General features: G+C 32.1%; 1 protein-coding gene and 1 pseudogene across 1 annotated transcript; one reads left to right on the plus strand and one right to left on the minus strand.

The window, feature by feature from the left end:
• Nucleotides 1–1149: 1149 nt before the first annotated feature.
• LOC149141353 (expansin-B16-like) lies at nucleotides 1150–2420 on the minus strand (annotated as a pseudogene).
• Nucleotides 2421–22452: 20032 nt separating this feature from the next.
• On the plus strand, nucleotides 22453–22953 carry LOC149141354 (uncharacterized). Its single transcript, XM_089451220.1, has one exon. The coding sequence runs from the start codon at nucleotides 22453–22455 to the stop codon at nucleotides 22951–22953; it is 501 nt and encodes a 166-aa protein (XP_089307346.1).
• The last annotated feature ends 745 nt before the right edge of the window (nucleotides 22954–23698 follow it).

Here is a 23698-nt window from a genome sequence, read left to right on the forward strand (position 1 = left end):
TTCCTTTACTATGCCAACATTCATGGGAGTGAGAAAATAATTGGCTCACATCCTAGTGCTTATTATTTTCCTATTGTCAAGTAGGTCACCTCACAAATAACTCATCTTTACTTTCTCTCATCTTGTCCATTAAATACCATATTATTCTCATCTAATGGATAACATGGAATGATAATGAGTTGGTTTATCCATTGAATATCACTTCATTCCCATTTAATAAATAATATGGAGAAGTAATGAGCATATCATAAGCTCAGTGAATGGTGCTTATTGTTTACCCGTTGAGTGTATGGTTGCATAGAATGTTGGCATAATAAGATAGAAGTGAACAAACAAGATGGATAAGATGATCAACCACCCTTATCTCCATTGTCGATTCTTGGAATATTCCAAAATCTGACAAATAGGAGCAAGGTAAAACAATTGATTTTTCCTTTGTTCGTTGGATTTTAGAATATTCTCAGAATCTGCAATTGAGTTAATTTTGGCACCTACATCCATCCTTATCTTGATTATAGATTATTGGAATATCCCATAATTTGATAGATAGGAGCAATGTCAAACAATTTCCTTTGCTCATGTCCATAAGATTCTAAAATATTTTTGGAATCTGTAATTGAGTTAAGTTTAGCACCTTCCTCCATCCTTATCTCAATTACATATTCTTGGAATATCCCATAGTTTGAAAGATAGGAATGAGGTCAAACAATTGACTTTGCTTGTGTCCATGAGGTTACAAAATATTCTCAGAATCTACAATCTAGTTAAGTTCCTCATTGGCTAATGAAGTTAACTTGATTACGGATTCTGAGAATATTTTGGAATCTGACAGACATAAGCAAAGGTGATGAAATTAACTCGATTGCAAATTTTGAGAATATTTTAAAATTTGACGAGTACCAGTAAAGTCAATTGTTTGACCTTGCTCCTATCCAACATATTTTGGAATATTCCAAGAATATGCAATTGAGATAAGAATGGAGGATGAGATGTGCAACAACATACATTCTCATACCTCCCACTTGACCAACATGATCACACTCAATCTTATAACTATTGTTATGAATTGTGTAATGCCATTGTATAAGGACAATGGAAGATTTTTGCTGAAAGCTTGTCATCCTAAAATGGAGGAGCTCAAATCCTAGGCTAGTCATCGAAATTGAGGCATGCTTTATAAGTGGGATAATGATACCAGTGCTTGGGAATCATGTTACTCGGAGAAAACGTTTGTTTTCTTGTCAGTGTTGTGACTCGCACAAAGAATGATGCCTTCATTGGATTACCTCCCAATAGACAACAATTAGCTCCCCCAAACATGACCCATTTCCATCCATGCATTTGAATCTGCCTATGTTTTTAATTCATATTCAATTTGGGAATTTAGCAGTAGAATTATTAATCTTTGAAGTTCGAACCAAAGGGTCCTACACACACCTATTTTAGATGTGTGACTCTCACGTGGTGATCTCCATCTTCATATTTGATGAGAATGAAGAACCAGTAGACCATGGAGCCTTCGATCAAATGGAAAGTTATGTTCTTCCCCAGATATTCGCACAGTTTCCTGTAATAAATAGCATCACAACAGACATTGAAATTTAGGAATATTAGAACTAGATGTGATTGTCGCATGTTATGTGTATTTGTGTTATACCGTCTGTAAAGAGTTGGGAGCTCTCCAGAGTTGAGAAGCGCTGGGGTTTTTCCATGGGTGGCCATACGACCAAACGCAGCTCCACTCAGATCAAAATGTGTTCTACCGAACGCACAGTATCCTCCTGGGCATTCATCAGTAACCACCACAGTTACAGGTTTCTCAGAGCATAAGCCTTTCTCCATGCACTTAACTTGTAGTTTCCATGAATGAACAATAATTTGGTAAAGAATAACAAAAAACATACGATTGTTGTTGGTTTTAGTCTTTGTAGTCATTAGTTACCTTGTAGCATGCTCCACGACCCTCTCTTCCTTTTCATAAAACAGGGCTTACAACTCATACTCTTGCTCTTGAAGGCTTCTAATCTACAAGGTTGCCATACCCCCAAGCCCCAAAGCAAGACTTCTGATCTACAAGGTTGCCATACCCCCAAGCCCCAAAGCAAGACTTCTGATCTACAAGGTTTCCATACCCCCAAGCCCCACCTACATTTAAACAAAATTAATGGATAGAATTAAACATTTGGAGTGGGATAAGGAAAATTACACAATATACCATCACTTCCATTGCCATCTGGACTGACATACCAGGTGGCTCTAGTAAGGCATCATTCCAATTCAGCCCTATTAAGCTTAGTGTGTTCCAAACCCAATGTTGCTTCCTTGTACGAAGACTACGACAATAACACAAAGCAGAATGCAGTTACTTTCACAAAGAGATTGGGCACCAACGGCCATTGAAGCCTAACTATCTTCCTCATGCTAACAAAAATAAACTAACCAAGAAATAAATGAAGAGCAAAGGAAATACAAACCCAAATTTGTTATTGCAAAGATGAGAGCTTTAGGAGGGAATTTATAGTGTCATATCACATGCCTCCATAATAACTATCAACTACTTTTCACTTTGCTTGAAATTTGGGGCACAAAGGGGTTCAAATCAGTGGCAACCACAAAAACTGATGGATGGACGGTACTCAACCTGTAGTGAGCCTTTTTCTTTTTGCTTAGCAAAGCAAGAAAAAGCACATGTTATTAATGTTGTAGTGTTAAAACAACAATTAGCAGGAGCTCATGATCTCCAACTGGATAGCTATGGAGCATGGAATCCTTTAACAATAATTTAACAATAATAACGTACATATTTAGCTACCTTTTGTGTTGTGCAAACGAGAAATGAAGTATAAATCCATTAAAAGGTGGAGAAGATGGTGTGGAGGGGCATTGTGTTAAAAATACGATACGCTAATGTTTGTCATGTAAATTCATTTAGTTCCTTCACTTAGTTTGCAGTGATCTATGCCTCACCCAACGGTTAAGTGTGTGGGAAATTCTTTTTGATTTCACGAAAATACAAGTCATTGATGGTGGGCCCCAGTTGGCCCTAGTCCATGTGACTCACCAAAGCATGGTTAAAGTGGAGGTGTTATAATCAAACGTGGAATTTGACGTTCTGGACAATGCTTTTTTCACATTTTAAATGTATGACGGTAAGGAAAAAAATCGAAACATCAAATGTGATGGGTAAAAAGATTTGAAATCGTAAATTTTGCATGTAAGTATTTAAGTTAGCCGTCATAAATTCTAATAAGTAATTTAGACAAAGATTAATCTAGACAATTTGTATAGTTGCAGCACTTATTTTTTGTCACCATTTGTGGCGCAGATGGAAATGAGATTTTTATGAATACAAAAAGGAATACAAAGAAAGGTTGTGATAGTGGAATTCTCTAGTAAAACACGGTTGACATATATTTCTTAAAACAAATTGTGTTATAGAACTAAACTAGTAATCCATTGTAATCTGAAAAATTTTATTCTAAGTATAACTACTTGCAAGCCCACTTCACACTCATAGAGGCACCATCATCAAATTTCAACTTGTTTGAAATTCCTGTCATTCTGAAATATATTGGAATTTGATGGACATGAATGAGAAGAAGATATATATATATATATATATATATATATATATATATATATATAATTTTGGAATATTCCCAGAACCCACAATAGAGTTAATTTTAACGTTTTAATTTCATGAGCAGAATTAAGTATGTTGACATTGCCTTTTTCTTGATTGGTCTTGACTTTAATTCCACCTGGTAGAGTTGTGTATGTTGATTTTTTCCCAGAAAAATGTCTAATATCCCACCGTAATTTTTGTTCTTGATGATATTCTTGGACAACCTGAGTTTTGTAGGTTACTTATAACTTTGGAAACATTAGCCTATTCCACCATTGGATATATGTTAGACGTGTTTTTTCACAATATAGAATGGAAGAGATGGTAACCTAGCAACAATAAAAATATACTAATTACGTTTGTCATATATCCATCTTAACTCCTAACTCCAAATATGTGATCTTTCATTAAAGGATCAAATCCTTCCCATTGCAAAATTTCCCCTTTCCATAAAGATAAGAAGGTCTAAAAAAAATTCAACATGTGTAGAATCCCTCTATGATCTCGTTGTAATCTATACCATTAGATATGCCCCTTGCATTCATGCTTTTAAAATAGGGTATTTAGTGAAGAAGTTGGATTTTTGGTTAATTTTGTGCATGGTGTTAGACCTCTTGGGTGGGAAAGTTCATTGGCCTGATGTTTCTACTCGCTAATTGTTATAGATGGATCATCATTGAAATAAATTTAATGAGTCCCTACATTAGATCATAAATACTAAGACCCTTCAGCAGATCATCAACGTGAGATGATCATGATGATGAGCCGACCTGCTTGTGGTTGCAATCAAAGTTCACTCTGGCAAGCTTATGGTTGAGGCTCAAAAACCCTAAAATAGAAATGTGAACTTCATAACCTGCAATTTCAAATTCGTGTGAACCAATTCTCAGTGGACCTACCTCATACCTATGCAAGCCAAAATAAAAGAAGAGAATAGAATAATGTTTCATGATAGATGTCCAAATGAGGGTCACTTGATTTGTATTTATAGCCATCCATGGGTGTCAAATTTCTCTTTTGGGTTGGCCTATCTTTTTGTGCTTCAATTCAAAAATACACTTTCCCTTGTCCAAATTGAGCACTTCAATAGTCAAAATTGGTCATCTCGAAAAGAGGAATCTAGTCCCATGTTTGGAATTTGTCATTAAGCTGTCAAATTAACACTCCTATCCATAAGATTTTGGAATATTCTAGGAATCTACTATTGAGAGAAGGATGACCTCTATAGTTGGCCATCCTTATCTCAATTGTAGATTCCTAGAATATTCCAAACTCCGATGGATAGGAATGAGGTCAAAGAATTGACTTTCATCATGTCCTCATATTCTAGAATATTCCCATAATCTACAATCAAGTTAACTTCAACAACTATGACCATCCATATCATGATTGTAGATTCTTGGAATATCCTAGAATCTAGCTGACAGGAGTAAGGTCAAACAATTGACTTTTCTCTTGTTCATTAGATTCTAGAATATTCTTGGAATTTGTAATTGAGTTAAGTTCAACACCATCCTCCATTCTTATCTTGATTGCATATCCTTGGAGTATTCCAGAACCTAATAGATAGGAGCAAGGTCAAATAATTGACTTTGGTCCTATCCATCAGATTCTATAATAGTCTCAAAATATGAAATTGATTTAAGTTCATAACCAAGTGATGAACTTAACTCAATTACAGATTCCAAGAAAATTTTGGAATATGACGAACTGAAGGAAAGGTGGTGAACTTAACTCGATTGCAGATTTCAAGAATATTCTGGAAGCTGATGGACAAGAGTAAAGTCAATTGTTTGACCTCACTCCTATTTGGCCTATTTTGGAATATTCTAGGAATATATAATCAAGATAAGGATGGTGAAAGAGAAGTGGAATGACATATAGTCTCATACCTCCTATTTGACCCAAGCTTATAATTATTATTATGCATCATACAATGCAATCGTATAAGGACAATGGAAGATTGCTACTGAAAGCTTGTCCTTTGGGGAATGCTCCATTATTACATTAACATTCTATGGAAGTGAACAAATAATTGGTTCACTACATAGTGTGTAGTGCTTATTGTTTTCCTACTTTCAAGTAGGTCACCTCACAATGCAACTCATCTTTACTTTCTTTTCCCTTCTCCATTAAATACCATATTATTCCCATCCAATGGATAACATGGAATGATAATGAGTCGATCTATCCATTGAAACCACTTTATTCCCATCCAACATATAAGATGGAAAGGCAATGAGCCAATCAAACGATCATTGAATGGTGTTTATTGTTTACCCTTGAGGGTATTGCTGCATAGAATGTTGGCACTATAAGATGGAAGTGAAAAAATAAGATGGATATGATGGTCGACCATCCTTATCTCAATTGTAGATTCCTATAATATTCCATAATCTAATGGATAGAAGTGAGATCAAACAATTGACTTTCCTCTTGTTCATTAGATTCCAAAATATTCCCAAAATTTGCAATTGAGATAACTTCAGTGCTTATGACCATCCTTATCTTGATTGTAGATTCTTAGAATATCCTAGGATCTAATGGATACAAGCAAGGTCAAACAATCAACTTTGCTCCTATCCATCAAATTCTAGAATATTCTTGGAATCTAGAATTGAGTTAAGTTCAACACCTTCCTCCATCCTTATCTCGATTGCATATTCTTTGAATATTCCAAACTTTGATCGAGAGGAGTGAGGTAAAACAATTGACTTTGCTCCTATCCATCTGATTCCAAGTATTTTTGAAATCTGCAATCGAGTTAAATTCATAACTAGGTGATGAAATTAACTCAATTGTAGATTTTGAAAATATTCGAGAATCTGATGAACAAAATAAAAGGTGATGAATGTAACTCGATTGCAGATTTTGGGAATATTCTAGAATCTAACACACAAGAGCAAAGCTAATTGTTTGACCTTGTTCATAGCCATCATATTTTGGAATAGTCTAGGAATATGCAATCGAGATAAGGATGGAGGCAGAGAATTGGAACAACATACAATCTCATACCTCCTACTTAATCTTATAATTATTGTTATGCGTCGTGTGATGTTGTCATATAAGGACGAGGGAAGATTGTTGTTGAAATCTTGTCCTTTGGAGAATGTTCCATTATTATGCCAACATTCTATAGAAGTGAACAGATAATTGACTCACCACTTAGTTCTTATTATTTTCCTATTGTCAAGTAGGTCACTTCACAATGTAACACATCTTTACTCTCTCTAGAATTTTCCATTAAATACCATATTATTCCCGTGAAATGTATAACATGGAATGATAAATCAGTTTGTCCATTGAACACCACTTTATTCCCATCCAACAAATAAGATGGAAAGGAAATGAGCCAATCATAACCTCACTTAATGGTGCTTATTGTTTACCTTTGATGGTATGCCTACATCAAATGTTGACATAATATGATGGAAGTGAACAAATAACATGGATAAGATGGTTGACCATCCTTATCTTCATTGTATATTTCTAGAATATTCCAAAATCTGATAAATAGGAGTGAGATCAAACAATTGACTTTTCTATTGTCTGTTGGATTCCATAATATTCCCATACTCTACAATCAACTTTACTTCAACACCTACAACCATCCTTATCTGGATTGTAGATTCCTAGAATATCCCAGAATCTGATGGACATGAGCAATGCCAAATAATTGACTTTGCTCATTTTTTTTTAGATTCTACAATATTATTGTAATCTATAATTGAGTTAATATCAACACCTTTCTCCATCCTTATCTCGATTACATATTCCTAAAATATTCCATAGTTTGACATATAGAAGCATGGTCAAACATTTTTCTTTACTCGTGTCCATCAAATTACAAAATATTCTCAAAATATACAAGCTAGTTAAATTCATTATCGAGTCATGAACTTAGCTCAAATGCATATTCTAAGATATTATAGAATTTGACGAAAAGAAGCAAAGGTGATGAACTTAACTTGATTGAATATTTTTAGAATATTGTAGAATCTAACAAGTAGGAACAAATTCAATTGTTTGGCCTCACTCCTCTCTATCATATTTTTAAATATTCCAAGAATACACAGTTGAGATAAGGATGGTGGAAGAGAAGTGGGACAACATAGAATCTCATACCTCCTACTTGGCCAACATTGTCACACTCAATCTTATAATTATTCTTATGTGTCGCGTGATGTGATCACATAAGGACAATGGAAGATTGTGGTTGAAATCCTATCCTTTAGAGAATGTTTCATTATTATGCCAACATTCTATGCAACCATACCCTCAAGGGTAAATAATAAGAACCATTCAGTGAGCTTATGATTGGCTCATCGTCTTTCCATCTTATTTATTAAATGAGAATAAAGTGGTATTCAATGGACATACCAACTCATTATAATTCCATGTTATCTGTTGGATGGGAATAATTTGGTATTTAATGGACAAGGCTATAGAAAGTAAAGATGAGTTGCATTGTGAGGAGACCTACTTGACAATAGGAAAATAATAAACACTAAGAAATGAGCCAATTATTTGTTCACGTCCATCTTATCCATTGAATGGGAATAATATGGTATTTAATGGACAGGATGGAAAGGAAGTGTGTGTGTGAGTGAGTGAATGATTGATTGATTCATTTCCTAATACTTATTGTTTTTCCTACTGTCATGATGCAACTTATCTTTAATTTCTTCACCCAACTTATTAATCCTCTAGATACCATTATCACTTAGACTTGTAGTGAGGTAGATGACTATATTTCTTCCTCCTAGATAAATATGTTAAACAACAAAAATAAACATAAGAATTCTCTATGATTTGTTTCAAAGTAATTGAAATTTAAGTTTGAATAAAATATATTAAATATGAAGCCATACATTGGTTATAATGATAGAAATTCTTACATATGTTTGTCACTCTATATGGGTTAGGTATATATACATGATATTAAGTAGTGAAAGTGTTGCGTTGAGGGGTCTCTTATGCTACAAATAAAGTTTATCTCTTATTTGTTTCTAGTAATTGTGATTTAGGGTTGAATACGATAGACTAAATAAGAAGTTATGCATTAGTTATAATGATATAGGTTTTTACGTATACTTGTCACTCTATATGGGTAGGGTACATGTAGACCTCATACTAAGTAGTCAAAGTGTTGCATTGAGGGGAAGAGGGTCTCCCGTGGCACAAATAAGGGGTCACATATGTCTAAAGTAAATAAGGGGTCACATATGTCTAAAGTTTTTATTTTAAAATAATTCAATATCATATCACATGCACGTCATTTTTATTGAATGATATCTATATTTTGTCATGTATAATTAGACTAAAATTTATGATTATTAATTTTAAGGGTTTATGTTTATTTAATTTTATTTAATTTTCTTATTCGAGTTGAATGCTAAACAATTTGTCATGTATAATTAAACTAAAAATTATGATTATTAATTTTAAGGGTTTATCTTTATTTAATTTTCTTATTCGGGTTGAATGCTAAACAATGTAATATAAATAAGGAAAAATGTCAAATTGTAATTTAAAACTTATGAATATTAATTTTAAGGTTTTATCTTTACTTAATTTTCTTATTCTAGGTTGAGTGCTAAACAAATTAAAATAAATAACTAAAAATTGCAAATTCTAATTTAAGTTCAAAAGAGCTAGAATTTAATACTACCTCATAGGTAAGAGATTAAGTCATCACAAATTAAAATAAATAACTAAAAATTGCAAATTCTAATTTAAGTTCAAAAGAGTTAGAATTTAATACTACCTCATAGGTAAGAGATTAAGTCATTACTCGGGGTAGTATCTAGTTTCATACATGGGATTGAAGATGGATGTTATTAGAAAGCATATGATCATACTAGAAGTATCTTCATCAATGAATACAATGAATATTGACAATTTTTTCTAATACTATCAAAATTGAAAGTGTATTTTAATTTTTATAAAATCTAAAATTTCTTTTGATTAGCTAATAGCTCATTTTCCTTGGACATAAAGAAACAAGTTAATTGCTTTTAGAGTGGAGACTTCTATGAGAAGAGTAATTTTGTTTTAGCATTTTTAGATTACTCACATAAAAAATTTTATGGTCAACATTTTGAGCGATCAAGTGTGGCTCATCTTCAGGATAGAGAAATGAAGTTGGATCCAACACTAAGAAATAAATAGGTGAGAGATGTGGGGAGAAGAGATGTTAGGTTAGTTGAATGTTAGGAGATCAAAAATTAAAAAGAGAGATAAACAAGATTTAAATGTTCACAATAATTAAAGAGAATATAAACACAAAAAGGAAAGTTAAAAAGAAATTAAAAGTACTCAAATGCTAAGAATAAATATATAATTATTAAATAATATAATTCCAAACAAACTAAGAAAATGCAATTTTAATTAATTAAATCAAAAACAAAATAATAATAAAATGAAAATAGATAAATGAAAAATAATAAAAAAGAAGAACTAATATAACATAATTATATATATTAATATAATATCTATCCAAGTTTATATAAGGGGAATTAATTTATCATGAAAAATAGAAAAATAACATTATTAAATAATATAAATAATAAATTTAGACAAAAAAAATATTAATATTTAATATTTAATTCAATATTTCAAAAACAAAAGACAATATAACATAAATTTAATAAAAGGAAAAAGTCACAGAACTAACATAAATATAATAATAAACTTATTTCATAAAAAATAATAATAATAATAATCTTTTTTATTTTTCTTATTATTTTGTTTTTAGTTTATTTAATTAAAATTATTTAGTTTTAGTTGGTTTAGAATTATATTATTTAATAATTATTTATTTATTCTTAGTATTTAAGTCTTTTTAATTTCTAATTTATTTAATTAAAATTACTTGGTTTTAGTTTTTTTAGAATGATATTATTTAATAATTATTTATTTATTCTTAGCATTTAAGTCTTTTTAATTTCTTTTTGACTTCCCTCATATTTATATTCTCTTTAGTTATTGTGAATGTTTGAATCTTTTTTATCTCCCTTTTTAATTTTTTATCTCCTAATGTTCAATTAACTTAACGTTCTCCCTGCATCTCTCACCTATTTATTTCTCAGTGTTGGATCCGTCTTCACATCTTTCTCTTGAAGATGAGCCACACTTGATGGCTTGAAGCATCGACCATAAAAACTTCGATGTGAGCAATCCAAAACTGATAGAACAAAGTCAGTTAATTACTCAAGACCTAAAGGCATATCGAAGGATTGGAAGTTTGTCTTTCCATGCACCATGAACAAGTCATTTTAAGTGGTGTAGTTTTCTTTGAATTGTGGTGAATGAGTTGACATACTTGTAGATAGTAACTTGTGAGGATTGTCCTTTCTGTCTATTGAAAATTAAGTTATAAATTAAGTTATAGTAGATTTTTCCACCTTTCAAAAAAAACAAAGAAAAATAAAAATAGTTAGAATCATAGCAAAGAACAATTAGACAAGTGCTTCTTTGCTTTCAGTTTGTTTAGAATTATATTATTTAATAATTATTTATTTATTCTTAGCATTTAGGTCTTTTGAATTTGTTTTTGACTTCTCTCATGTTTATATTCTCTTTAGTTATTGTGAATGTTTGAATCTTGTTTATCTCCCATTTTAATTTTATATCTCCTAATGTTCAACTAACTTAAGGTTCTCCCTGCATCACTCACCTTTTTATTTCTTAGTGTTGGATTTGACTTCATATCTTTCTCTTGAAGATGAGCCACACTTGATGGCTTGAAACATCGACCATAAAAACTTCGATGTGAGCAATCCAAAACGGTTAGAACCAAACAAGTTAATTACTCAAGACCTAAAGGCATATCGAAGGATTGGAAGTTTGTTTTTCCATGCACCATGAACAAGTCATTTCAAGTGGTGTAGTTTTCTTTGAATTATGGTGAATGAGTTGACATACTTGTAGATAGTAACCTATGAGGATTGTCCTTTCTGTCTATTGAAAATTAAGTTATAAATTAAATTATAGTAGATTTTTCCACCTTTCAAAAAAAAGAAAAATAAAAAAGGTTAGAATTTCATAGAAAAGAACAATAATACAAGTGCTTCTTTGCTTTTAAGATAAGCTTTGACTAATCTAGTCTATTCTTAAATCATTATTAGGTGAATTGAATAACATATTAAAACTAGTTATCACTATTAGTACGAGGAGTGGTTTTATTAGGATATGGATATCTTTCATGTCAAAATGTAGAGTTTGCATGTGTATTAGTTAATGTTTTATATGTATGATTTCCTTACTAAATGCTTATTTTTTTTTTAATCATTGTTGGTGAAAATTGTTCCATTAGTGGAGCATATTTACATATATACCGTCATATTTACATCTATACTGTCCTCAAAACTTTGATTAATTAAAGTTCCATTGTTTTACAACTCTATTCAATGATCCATACCTCACCAGCATAAAAATTGCATACCATTCTCTTCTCATTCAGTGAATTTAGCATCTCATATATTAAGATACCATGCTAATAAAAAAGATCATTACATAGTTTTTATTCCTATGACATATAAATTATTTCTTTAATGTTGATGGATCAAAGTTCTATGGATGAGACAAATGAAATTTCCCTCTAATAGTGTAGCTTTGACCTATGTTACTTTCAGGGAAACAACCACATGTTTGGATTATCATATGGTCATATTGTTAGCTAATTCATTTATCTATCCAACCTGGATGGAATTTGCAATTGGTGATTATTATCCTCACATATCTCAAACCTAGAGGGAATTCACAATTGGTGATCATTATCCTCACATATCTCATACAATGTGCAAATAAGTCAAAATAATCAATAATCGTCATTTACTTTTCATGAAACAAAATCCTACCTTTTTTACTTTTGTGTCACTCCCTTCACATTAGAATAAAAATAAATTGGGCATGCCATGTATTAAATCAATGTTGCGGGGGAACCCCCCGCGCCCTAATCTCGCTCCCAATCCGCACTTCGGGCGGGAGCGACTCGGGAGTGAGTCAAGAGTGCGCTTCCGAAATCGCTCCCCGCGCTCCCTAAAAAAAATTTCGCTCCCTACCTTTTCGGGAGTGTTTTGCCTTTTTTGCAAATTTTTTTCGTAGTAATGTTCGAAATGCAATTTTTTTTGAAAGAAACAAATAATTTTTGAGTGGGATTATCAAGTCTAGGCCCTAATCTTCATTCTTCTTAATCTTAATATTCATCCTTTAACTTAAATTTTTAACATTACCATGAAATGACTCAGGATGTTTTAGAGTGGTTCTGGCGTCATTGGATTTCATATGGAGAAAGTAGAATTTTAGATTTCGTTCAAAATCCAGCAGACTTATCAATTTTTCAGGATTTCGGGATTGGGGGATTGCAATGTTTCCATTGAATTTTGTCATGTATTAGGGTATGGAACTCGTATTTAATCAAGAGCACCAATCCATCTATGTACCTTGATGTTAGTGACATTGGTTGTCGAACTCCTCTATCATGACACTCCTAAAAATGTACGCATCACTCAAACAAAATCTTGACTTGACATGCTATGCTTTTTCTATCTTATGTTAATGCTTAGAGGGTGATATTAATGACAAAGATCCCTCTACAGATACAGAGGTAATGACAAAGATGCCTCTGGATATTAATGCTTAGAGGGTGATATTAATGACAAAGATCTTGATTTTCCAACAAGACTAAAAAATCAGACATTTCTCGTGGTGGCAAGAGGCCCAAGCAGAAGAAATAGATAATAGATTTACTTCTCTTTTCTAGTTTCTAGTAGCTTTGATAACTATTGACTCTTTCATATTTATTATGATATCTTTTTAAACAATATATGACAATTTAAGTTTGAAGTTGGAAATTATAACTCATTAGTAATGAATTATGAATATGATGCTTCATGAAAGTTGAAAGTTGGAAATTATAACTCATTAGTAATGAATTATGAATATGATGCTTCATGAAAGTTGAAAGTTGTTTCATTTCATTTCATTTTATAAAATTTCATTTCATGTTAGATATTATTTGTTGTAATGGTTACACTTAGCTTACAAGTACAACTTTGGTGATCAATGATGATAAATGTTATATATTGAATTTTGAAAGCTTGAAACTTTAAGATTGATAAATCATGAGACTCAATATGTTGTATGTTACTTTGTTACTAACTTGTGGACGTGGTTGATGAAGATTATAACTTCTAGATGATTGTTGTTATATGGTTCAATCTATGTTTTTTTATGTTTTTTTATATCTAGTTCATTATTCTACATGTTTTTGTTGACATATGTATCAAAATATAAAAAAATATAAAAAATATCTATATTATACAAAAAACGCTCCGGGATTCGCTCCCAAACCGGGAGCTTCTGAAAATGTCACTCCCGCTCCCGTTTTCGCTCCCGCTCCCAAGTAACACTGTACTAAATTTTAGTCTTAAGTTCATGTATTAAATTCTAGTCTTAAGTTTACTTGCTAGGTGTATTACTTTTGTGTCATTTTCCTTTACATTGGGATATAATGGGATATGAGTAAATAAGGAAAGAGCCTTATGTCTACATGTTAGCCTTCTGTTATAATTTTATCTAATAATGATATCTCATTAGTTATTTTCCTTAGATTTGCGCATGTACACAAGATGTAAAACCAAAATAATATGTTCTAAGATACCATAATTTTGTTTTCCTATAAATATAAGAAATAATTTTGGGAATTTCATATGACCTTTTAGACAAATTGATTTCTCTTTTAAATATTTATATAATTATAAATATCTTTTAAATATTTGCAGAATCATAAATGACTTAACCATAGTTAATTTTAACCGTTTTTAATTTTTAATTTACAAAGAGACAAAAATGGAATTTGCTTACACTTCAAAAAAATTATTTTTCACAATTGGGCTTAGATATTCCAATGTTTTGTAAACTACCATTGGAACTTAACTTATTAAAACAAATAAAAATCATTGGAACTTAACTTATTAAAACAAATAAAAAATCATTGCTAACACAATGAACCTCTACTTAATCATTTTTCTCATATTTAATGATTTTACTAAAACACAACATACAATAATTTGAATACTATAACATAAGAATAGAACCACAATGTGAAATACACAAAAGGGAGTTCTTGAACATAATATGGTTAACTTATTAAAACAAGTAAGAAATCATTGCTAACACAATGAACTCTACTTAATCATTTTTCTTATATTTAATGATTTTACTAAAACACAACCTACAATAATTTGAATACTATAAAATAAGAATAGAACCACAATGTGAAATACACAAAATGGAGTTCTTGAACATAATATTTACCGTAGCGAAATGTGGTGTGGTAAACACTTTAGAAAAAATAAGAATTGTATCTTTCTTCTGTAATATTGAAGAGTAAAATGCAAAGAGAGTATCTACCAAGATCACAAATTCGCTCGAAAAATAGTGAAAATTCTAGCATGATTTTTGCCAAAATCCAAGAAAAAAAATTGGGAAATATGGGTTACAGTTGTCAAATTTCAAGATTTTGGATGCCCACAAGGTTTTTGATGGCACTGAATCCATTTCCACTATCAAAAAACAATTCAAGTACTCATATGATCATATTTTTTGAAGAAAAAAATAGTTGGGTTCCAACTAAAAATAACGTTTTGGGCGAATTTGTGGCCTCAATGGACAATGCAAATGCAAAGTATAAATAATATTAAGCTCACTATGGAGCAATAAGTCACTAAAATATGTTATAATGTCTTACATGTTATTTCTCCTTTACTTTTCCTATATCTCTAGTACCCTCGATGGCTACTATGCCATGGAACATGAAATCACTACAGTAGGGCATAAACCTATTTCCCCTTTTTTAGTTAGGGATTTAACACTTTCTTAGTTGTTAGGTTTAATAATTTGGGTCCTCTTGATTCTTATAGAAATCTCTAGCAAATTTCAAGCATTACTAGCTCAAAATAGGTGAATCATGAAGAGATGACATTGCTTCCACATATACTTGTGAGTAATAATCAATAATTACCTTGTTAGGGGAATATATGTATAAAAGAGTATAATGGAAAGTATAAATAACACCAAGTGCACTATGGAGCTATAAGACACTACAATATGCTATAATGATGTACATATTGTTATTTCTCTTTTGCTTTCATATCTTTTTATTTCCCTCCCCCTTTGATGGTTACTATGTCACGGAACATGAAATCACTACAATATGGGCTAAACCTCCTTCCCCATTTTGATAGTGATTACACACTCTTTATTGGTTATGGGTTTAAAATTTTGGGTTTTCTTGATTCTACTTTAAAAAAAACTCTAGTAAATTCCATGTAGTGCTAATTCCAAATAGATGTAGTGCTAACTCCAAATAGGTGAACCATGAAGAGATGGCATTGCTTCTACATGTGCTTGTAAGGAATAATTCTTTGTAAGAAATAATTATAATTGATTATTACCTTGTGATAAGAATAATATTTTTCATACAAATTTTCATTAGAGAAAACTACTCATCATTGGAAATTTCTAAACCATAGAATGTGTTGTAGCTTTGTTTCGACTTAAGTATTAGTGTGGAATAACGTTTATTGGAAGATGAATCTACATAAATAGTAAGACAACAGAATGACAACGGAAGCTTGAGTATGTCGTTTCATATAATCTTGAGTATTTAGAAGATAAAGAATTAACATATACATCCTCAATATCTCTATGGATGTCTCCAAGGATGTAAACACTTTCGTACTCTTTTATATGACTAGGTTACAATTGGAATATTCCATAATATATTTAAAAATATATATAAACACTCCAGTATCATATATAAACACTCCAGTATCTTATATATATATATGAGGCATGTATTGTAATGAGAGATTTCTAGTTACGATTCTAAGATTTTCTAAAAGTTGTTAAGAGTCAAGAGCTTAAAGTTGTATATTTTATCTTGAGTTTTGTGTTAGAGTTATATAATGTCATTCTTGTTAATAAGTTAATGGATAATTGTTATGCTTATGTGTCATATTTTAATATAATTTATTTGATTAATATTATTGTTATTTTTGTTTTTGTTTTTTATTTTTATTTTTTGTGTTGGTGAAATTGATAGTTGGGAAGTTATTATATTTATGTGACAGGAGGTGAGGTTGATTTTTGTCTCTTGCCACAATAATTTTCAGGTGCTATTGTACAATCCCTGCATAGCACACGGGTAAAGTGAGGTTTGAACTTGTGACTTGTGCAACAACACGAATGCCTTAACAGCATGTTTGATGCCAACATGCCGCATCTTGGGGGCTTTTATTTTTTAAATATTAATTAATATACTAAATATGAATAAAATATTTAAATTCATAAAAACATTTTAATAAATTGTTATAATTTATATTAATCTATTTTATATATAATTTTAAAATTACATTCAAATATTTTTTTAATAAAAACTCTAATACAAAATTTTTAAAAGTAAATGAAAATAATGTATTTAATTTTCCTTAGTATTTACATTTCTCTAGCATGTGGTTATTTAATGAAAATGGATATAAGTTCTCACAGATTTTGTTAGTTATTCATTCATAGCCTGAAAATTCATTTAAATTCAAATTTATATATTGGGAGCTTCCTCTAAGGTTTCAAACATGCAATTTTTTACTTTTGCCATTTAATTTTTATTCGTTTGCCATTCAATAGAAACATTATCAATTGGAGAGGAAAAATGATTTGGAGACATTGTTCAATTCATGACTGTGTATTCGACTCTTGAAACCTTGAAAGGTTTAATTAGGTTTTAAACCAATTTGACCCACCCATCCTTCAATTCATGATGGTTTACTCCACTTTTCAAACCTTAAATGTTTAATTATATTTTAAATCAATTTAATACACCCAAACAAAACAAGGTAGTTGGGATCTGACCATAGTGTTTACACATATGACAACTATGCACTTCCATAACAACATGTCAATTGAATGTAATCTCATGATTCACGATTCTTGGAGGACGAGAAGCAGTTTATACTGAATTCCACAACGATGCAAAATATTTGTTTAATTACCACCACCATAGAACGACCCATCTTTAGAGAATCAATCCTTTCACCTCTGGTTGAAAAAATGGTCAACCCTTACACTAGTATAAAATGATGAAATTAGTGACTAGGTGACTAAAAAAGTTAGACACCGCAATTATTTCAAGTGAATTACTACTAAATTTGAGCAATTTTAAGTGTTTGAACTAAAAATGACTAACTTAAATGACTAATTTAGTCTAGCGATAAAATATACAACTAGATAATAAGTGACTAACTTAAATGACTAATTTAGTCCAGGACTAAAATATATGACTGGATAATAAGTGATAAAATTAATAATGATTTACTTAAATGACTACTATAGTCCAAGAATAAAAATATGACCAAATAACAAGTACAATGTAGTGCCCCACTCTATTCGATTGACAGTGATATGACATTAACATTTATTTAGACCTAAGACCCACACTTTATTCTTTGAGGACCTCAGGTTGAGGATACAGACACATGACTCTATTATTAGTGGTTGTGATGTTTATGTATGTTCTCCATTGATATTATGATGAAGATAGCATTAATGGTTATGTATGTTATTTATTGGTATTATGATGATTGTAGCATTAATGTTTATGTATGTTCTCCATTGATATTATGATGAAGATAGCATTAATGCTTATGTATGTTATCTATTGGTATTATGCTGATTGTAGCATTAATGGTTATGCATGTTCTCTATTGGTATTATGCTGATTGTGGCATAAATGGTTATGTTTGGTCTCTATTGAATTTATGATGATGATAGCAGTAAAGGATATGTATGCTCTCTATTGATATCATGATGATGATAGCTTTGATGGATATGTATGTTTTCTATTGATGTTACGATGTTGATAGCTTTGATGGATATGTATGTTCCCATTGATGTTATGATGATGATAGCCATGATGGATGGGTCCCCTATGTTACCTACTTGCATTAGTTCTGGTTCACAATGAACAATGATGTGAATGACTAGGTGATGGTGATGATGTTATTATGACAATTACTAACACTGAGAAACCTTGTTACTGATGATTATTGAGTATGGCAGGAAACCACCAGAGGCACTCGCATATGACGAGTTGACGACACTTGGTTTGATGAAAATTTATACTATTTTATCTTTGAAATTCTAAGTCAATTTTGAAACCTGTTATATATGTTTATCTATATTCTGATGATATGTTAGTGGTTGTAGGCACAGATTAGTTGCTTGGCCGAATGACTCACATATGGGTGATGGGGTTGTACAATTGGATGGAACTACATGGGAGGGATGGGACATTGTCCTTGATCTCACCACTAGCACTCCCACCGTAACTTGGGCTGGAAAGGTTGAAACACCTTCACCTTGAAGATCAAGCTGTCATGAGGGCAGGTCCCAAAATTGGGTCGCTCATGAGGATTTTATAGGGGGGTGCGCATCAAGGCAGATTCCTTAATCTTTGACACCATTAGTCTCACTATAGCAGGCAACATAAGAGATGATAGTGGTCTCTGTCATTGCACCTATAATTTCCCCTCGTAGCCACTGAATGCTTGAAGGGAAAGTGGCATGGCACCCTTGGAATCACAAATAAACTGTTAGGCGTGACATCCTTGGAACTTCAAGGGAAGTTCTTGAAGGGCACGACCAAACTTGGTACCTTTGGAATCATTAAAAATAAATAAATTAATAATTATAATCAAGATATGAAAACCGGGTAAATTCTCATCAAGGGTAAATGATGTTAGAAATCGAGTTAATTAAATCGAGAATAAAACTTGGGTTAAGAAGATCATAGGAAGAAATAAAACATTTTACCTTAAAAACTCTACATTTCCCATGTTAGAACCTATTAGGTAGATAATATAGTTTAATTAGGTAAAAAGGGGAAAGAGGGACATAAATGTAAGGATATATATTAATCCTAACATAGTTAAACCTAATTAAGAGAAGAGGATGGTGAATTAAAATAAGATTAATAAATTAAATTTTAGAGAAATTTAGAGAACCTCCATGTGGCAACAACCAACATAAGAATATCCATCTAAGAGATAACTTGAGTTAAATTAAGGAGTAGATAGGGGATCAAACCTTGACTTATCAATTGACTTTAGTAATGAACACAAATTAAGGAGTAAAAAGGGGGAATCAAGAGACAACTAGGAGAAGAAATAGGAATCTTGTTGAGGTGAAGAAAAATATTAGTCTTAAATTAAAATTTAAGTAAATAATTTTGGAGACCCTTGATGACAAAGTGACACATGGGTATAAAGAACTTGAGTTAAATTAGGGAGTAGATAGGGGATCAAATCTTGACTTATCAATTGACTTAAGTAATGAACACAAATTAAGGAGTAAAAAGGGGGATCAAGAGACAACTAGAAGAAGAAATAAGAATCTTGTTGAGGTGAGGAAAAATATTGGTTTTTATATTAAAATTTAAGTAAATAATTATGGAGACCCTTAATAAGAGAGTGACATATGGGTGGGTGAATAATCAAACTATTGAATTATCAAAAATAATTAATTATGCATGAAATGCCAAGTGTCACCTATGAGGACTCTTATAAAAGAAGGGGCAGGCCATGGGAGAAGGGACCCTTTTCTTTACCCTATTGTTGGTTGGATGAGATTATGTCAGAGTAGTAACTACGAACTATAGTGAGTTTGGTGGGGTAGAGGACTTTAGAGAGGGGACTCTTGAGCCAAATAGTGCTCTCCTCTACCAATTATTATGTTCCTATATTGTACAAGCCCATTGCAGCTCAGGGGTCCGCAGGGAAGGAGAGTACCCAAGGAGTAGGTTGGGAGGTCAACCGATGGGTCATTGCATTTGGATTAAGCACGTCGACTTTCACACTTTTAGGCGACTGACAACTAAGTAGGGCAATTAGCGGCAATTCAAGTAGAATCTCGTCTCCTGGTGAATGGTACCGATGTTGTTATAATGTTCTTTTGTATGAATTCATTATGGTTTAGTTAATAACATGTAATTTAAACGATGTTCAATGAAATGAAATTCAGGAAAGTTTTATATAATGCTTAATAATTTGAGTTCCCAATGCTATTTTCTTATGGTTGTATTTTTAGTATTTAAAAAAAAAAAAAAAAATATATATATATATATATATATATATATATATATATATATATAGGGTTCGTCCCTACACTTGGTATCAAAGCTATGTTGAACCCTTGATACCAATGGGCTCAAGCATGCATGACTAGTTTTGTTAAATATCTTCTATATTCAAATTGTTAAGGGAAGAGTAGCACCCTTGCAGGATTCGAAACCGAGACTTCATATCTACCAACAAAGTCCAACGCCAACACGCCAACTGTGTTTAATATCAGAAATTTTCTCCAAAAGTGAAATTCACTTTACTCAAAATATAAATGGTAAAAACTTTATAATGAAAAGAATTTAATAATGAAACTTTTTCGAGTCAATTTCCCAAAGCTAAGATATGAGAAAAAATTTCTATACTATAATGAAAATGACAAATATAATTAAATGAGAAAAAATTTCACAACTAAGGAAAACAATCTTTCTCAAAGTGAAATACCCTCAGAAAAATGAACACTAAAGTTCAATGAGGAAATTCACCTAAATGAACGGGGAAATTTTGATGTAAGCTTGTAGGAAATTAAAATTTTAAAACCCTAAGTCTCCAAAGCTCGATTTATTTAGAATTGTTGCAGGAATTTCACTTGCGGCCGAGGAGAAAATGTCCAGATTTGAAGACAGCTACCCTTCATAATTTTTCGTAAAAAATTTGCAGGACGTCCAAGTTGCTTGCACCAACAGAAAGGAGAAACTTTCAGAAGAATGGATTGCTTTGTTCAAAGTAAATTCGACCAGAGGTTATTAATAATCTTAAAAATCTCACGGCTTAAGGAGATTAGGCCCTAGAAAAAATTGCAATTTAATAACAAAGCTCTCGAAGTTCAATCTCGGAAGCCCGAAAGAAATGTATGGTTGATCTCTACAAAAAAACAAATCAGAGTTAGTGTATCAAAACAAAGAATAGCGTCTCAAACCATATTCAACCTTTTTTGGCAAAAATATCTGACAATCGTAGCTGCCTCTACAGTGGCATGTGGAGATTTCACTATGCTAAAACTCCACAGAAACTAGACTTATCAACGCAATTGGTTGGGTACTTCAGTACTTTATCTGACCTGGTGTAGCAAGCCAAGGCCCAAGCCCATTCATTATTTTTGTATTATCTGTACATCATCCAAAACACACGTTTTACATAGAACAAGTATAAATTCTCTCACATAGGGACACTCGGGACCAGTAATAATTGTGGCCCATTTTGTTGGTTTCTTAAGTGTCAAGTAGATGTCATGCATAATTTTCCTGCTCTAATGTCTGATAGGGTTTATCTCACATTCAGAAAATTGTCCTGCCAACTTATACGAGCCAAACAAAATGGTGTAAACAACAAAACCAACCAAGCATTATGTTTCTGAAAGTTGTCTAGAAAATGATTATTCTCTCCTTTCCCCTCTTTCATCCCAGTTTCATGTCTAATCACTATCTGGGCTCTAATTTCACTTTTAATCTCAAGAATGCCATTGATGTTTCACCAATTCCAGCATCTGAGCTATTTGATACATGCTTAATTTGAACTGAGTACAACAAGAAATTCCTGATTTGTTCTCCCTGCAATTGAATCAAGGTATCCAGATTGGGCTTTGAAAATTTCATCTGGCCTATCACATTCAAATGTCTGATGAATAATTGGTGAAGAAACATGTTCATGGACTATGGAATTTTAGAATGTGTATGTTTCTTAGGATTTTCTAGGTGGGCATGGAAACGTTGTATATATGCAGGAGCCTATGACAGTGAGCAATGGCCACTTGCCAATGTTGAGGAGTTTGAACCTGTGTCAAGGATTTGTAGAAACATCCTTGCAGTCTATGAAGATGATTTGAAAAATCCCAAATGGGCACCCACAGGTGGCTATGGGATGAATCCTGATTGGGTAGTGAAGAAAGTCACTTATGAGACCACCAAGGGCAGAGTTCCTCCATATTTGATTTACATTGATCATGACACCCATGACATAGTTTTGGCCATTCGAGGCCTAAATTTGGCTAAGGAGAGTGATTATGTTGTATTGTTGGACAATAAGCTTGGCAAAAAGATGTTTGATGGGGGCTATGTGCACGATGGGCTTCTCAAGTCTGCTAGTTGGTTGATCTCTGCCGAATCTGAGACATTGAATGATTTGATTAAGAAAAACCCCAATAAATAGTTTGTTGTTCTTTCTCTTTTATTTATATTTCATAGCATCCCTAAGAAATAAAAAATAAAAAAATTCAGTAGGTTAAATTCCAAGAAACTTCCAAAAAAAGAAGAAGAGAAAGATGGCATTGGGACCCCTCTCCCTCATCTGGACAGATTTTTTCCGCCAAGCCATGTATTTCAATTATATTTGCCAGATGGTTGCAAGAAATTCCCCATTGCCCACCCTACACCCATCTTTACTGAATGCTATCGTACAATGGTGCCATGATTTCAATTCTCATCGTCTCTCAAAATCAGAAATTTCTCACGGTTTGGACAAAGAACTCCTCGGGTTCCTTCGTTGTCAGGTCAAAACGTGAAATCCCCAGATTGTTGATTTTCCATGTCCGCTTGGCTAAGAATTGGTGGGTGTAAGTGTTACTTTGGTGGATGTTTTATCAAGAGACTCGAGCAGTGCCAACATTTAGAGGTCGAATTGTTGTTCATGGTTGAGCCAGCATGAAAATTGGCCTTGATTTTCCCCCTGAAAGGATCTCCATTCATTCCTCGTTTTTATTTTTCTTTTGTTTTCTTTGAATTGGGGTAAAGTGTCACTAGTTTGAGCATATTAGCGTCAGATTTGAAGCCCTGTCAAATTGATGAAATTAGTCTTTCCTATAAAAAATGTGAGGTCGAAATTAAAGTCTGATTGATTTTTTCAGGCTCATAGTCCCCGATTCTTTAATAAATTGAGAGGTGTAGTTGACTCCATT

Source organism: Pinus tabuliformis, chromosome X (assembly GCF_031772625.1).
Source record: "Pinus tabuliformis cultivar Carrire ecotype Pingquan chromosome X, CPIR1, whole genome shotgun sequence".
Lineage (NCBI taxonomy): Eukaryota > Viridiplantae > Streptophyta > Pinopsida > Pinales > Pinaceae > Pinus > Pinus tabuliformis.

Bases quoted from the DNA above. Each gene is read 5' to 3' on its own strand.
- LOC149141354 (XM_089451220.1), top strand. From the start codon at position 22,453: ATGGACTATGGAATTTTAGAATGTGTATGTTTCTTAGGATTTTCTAGG.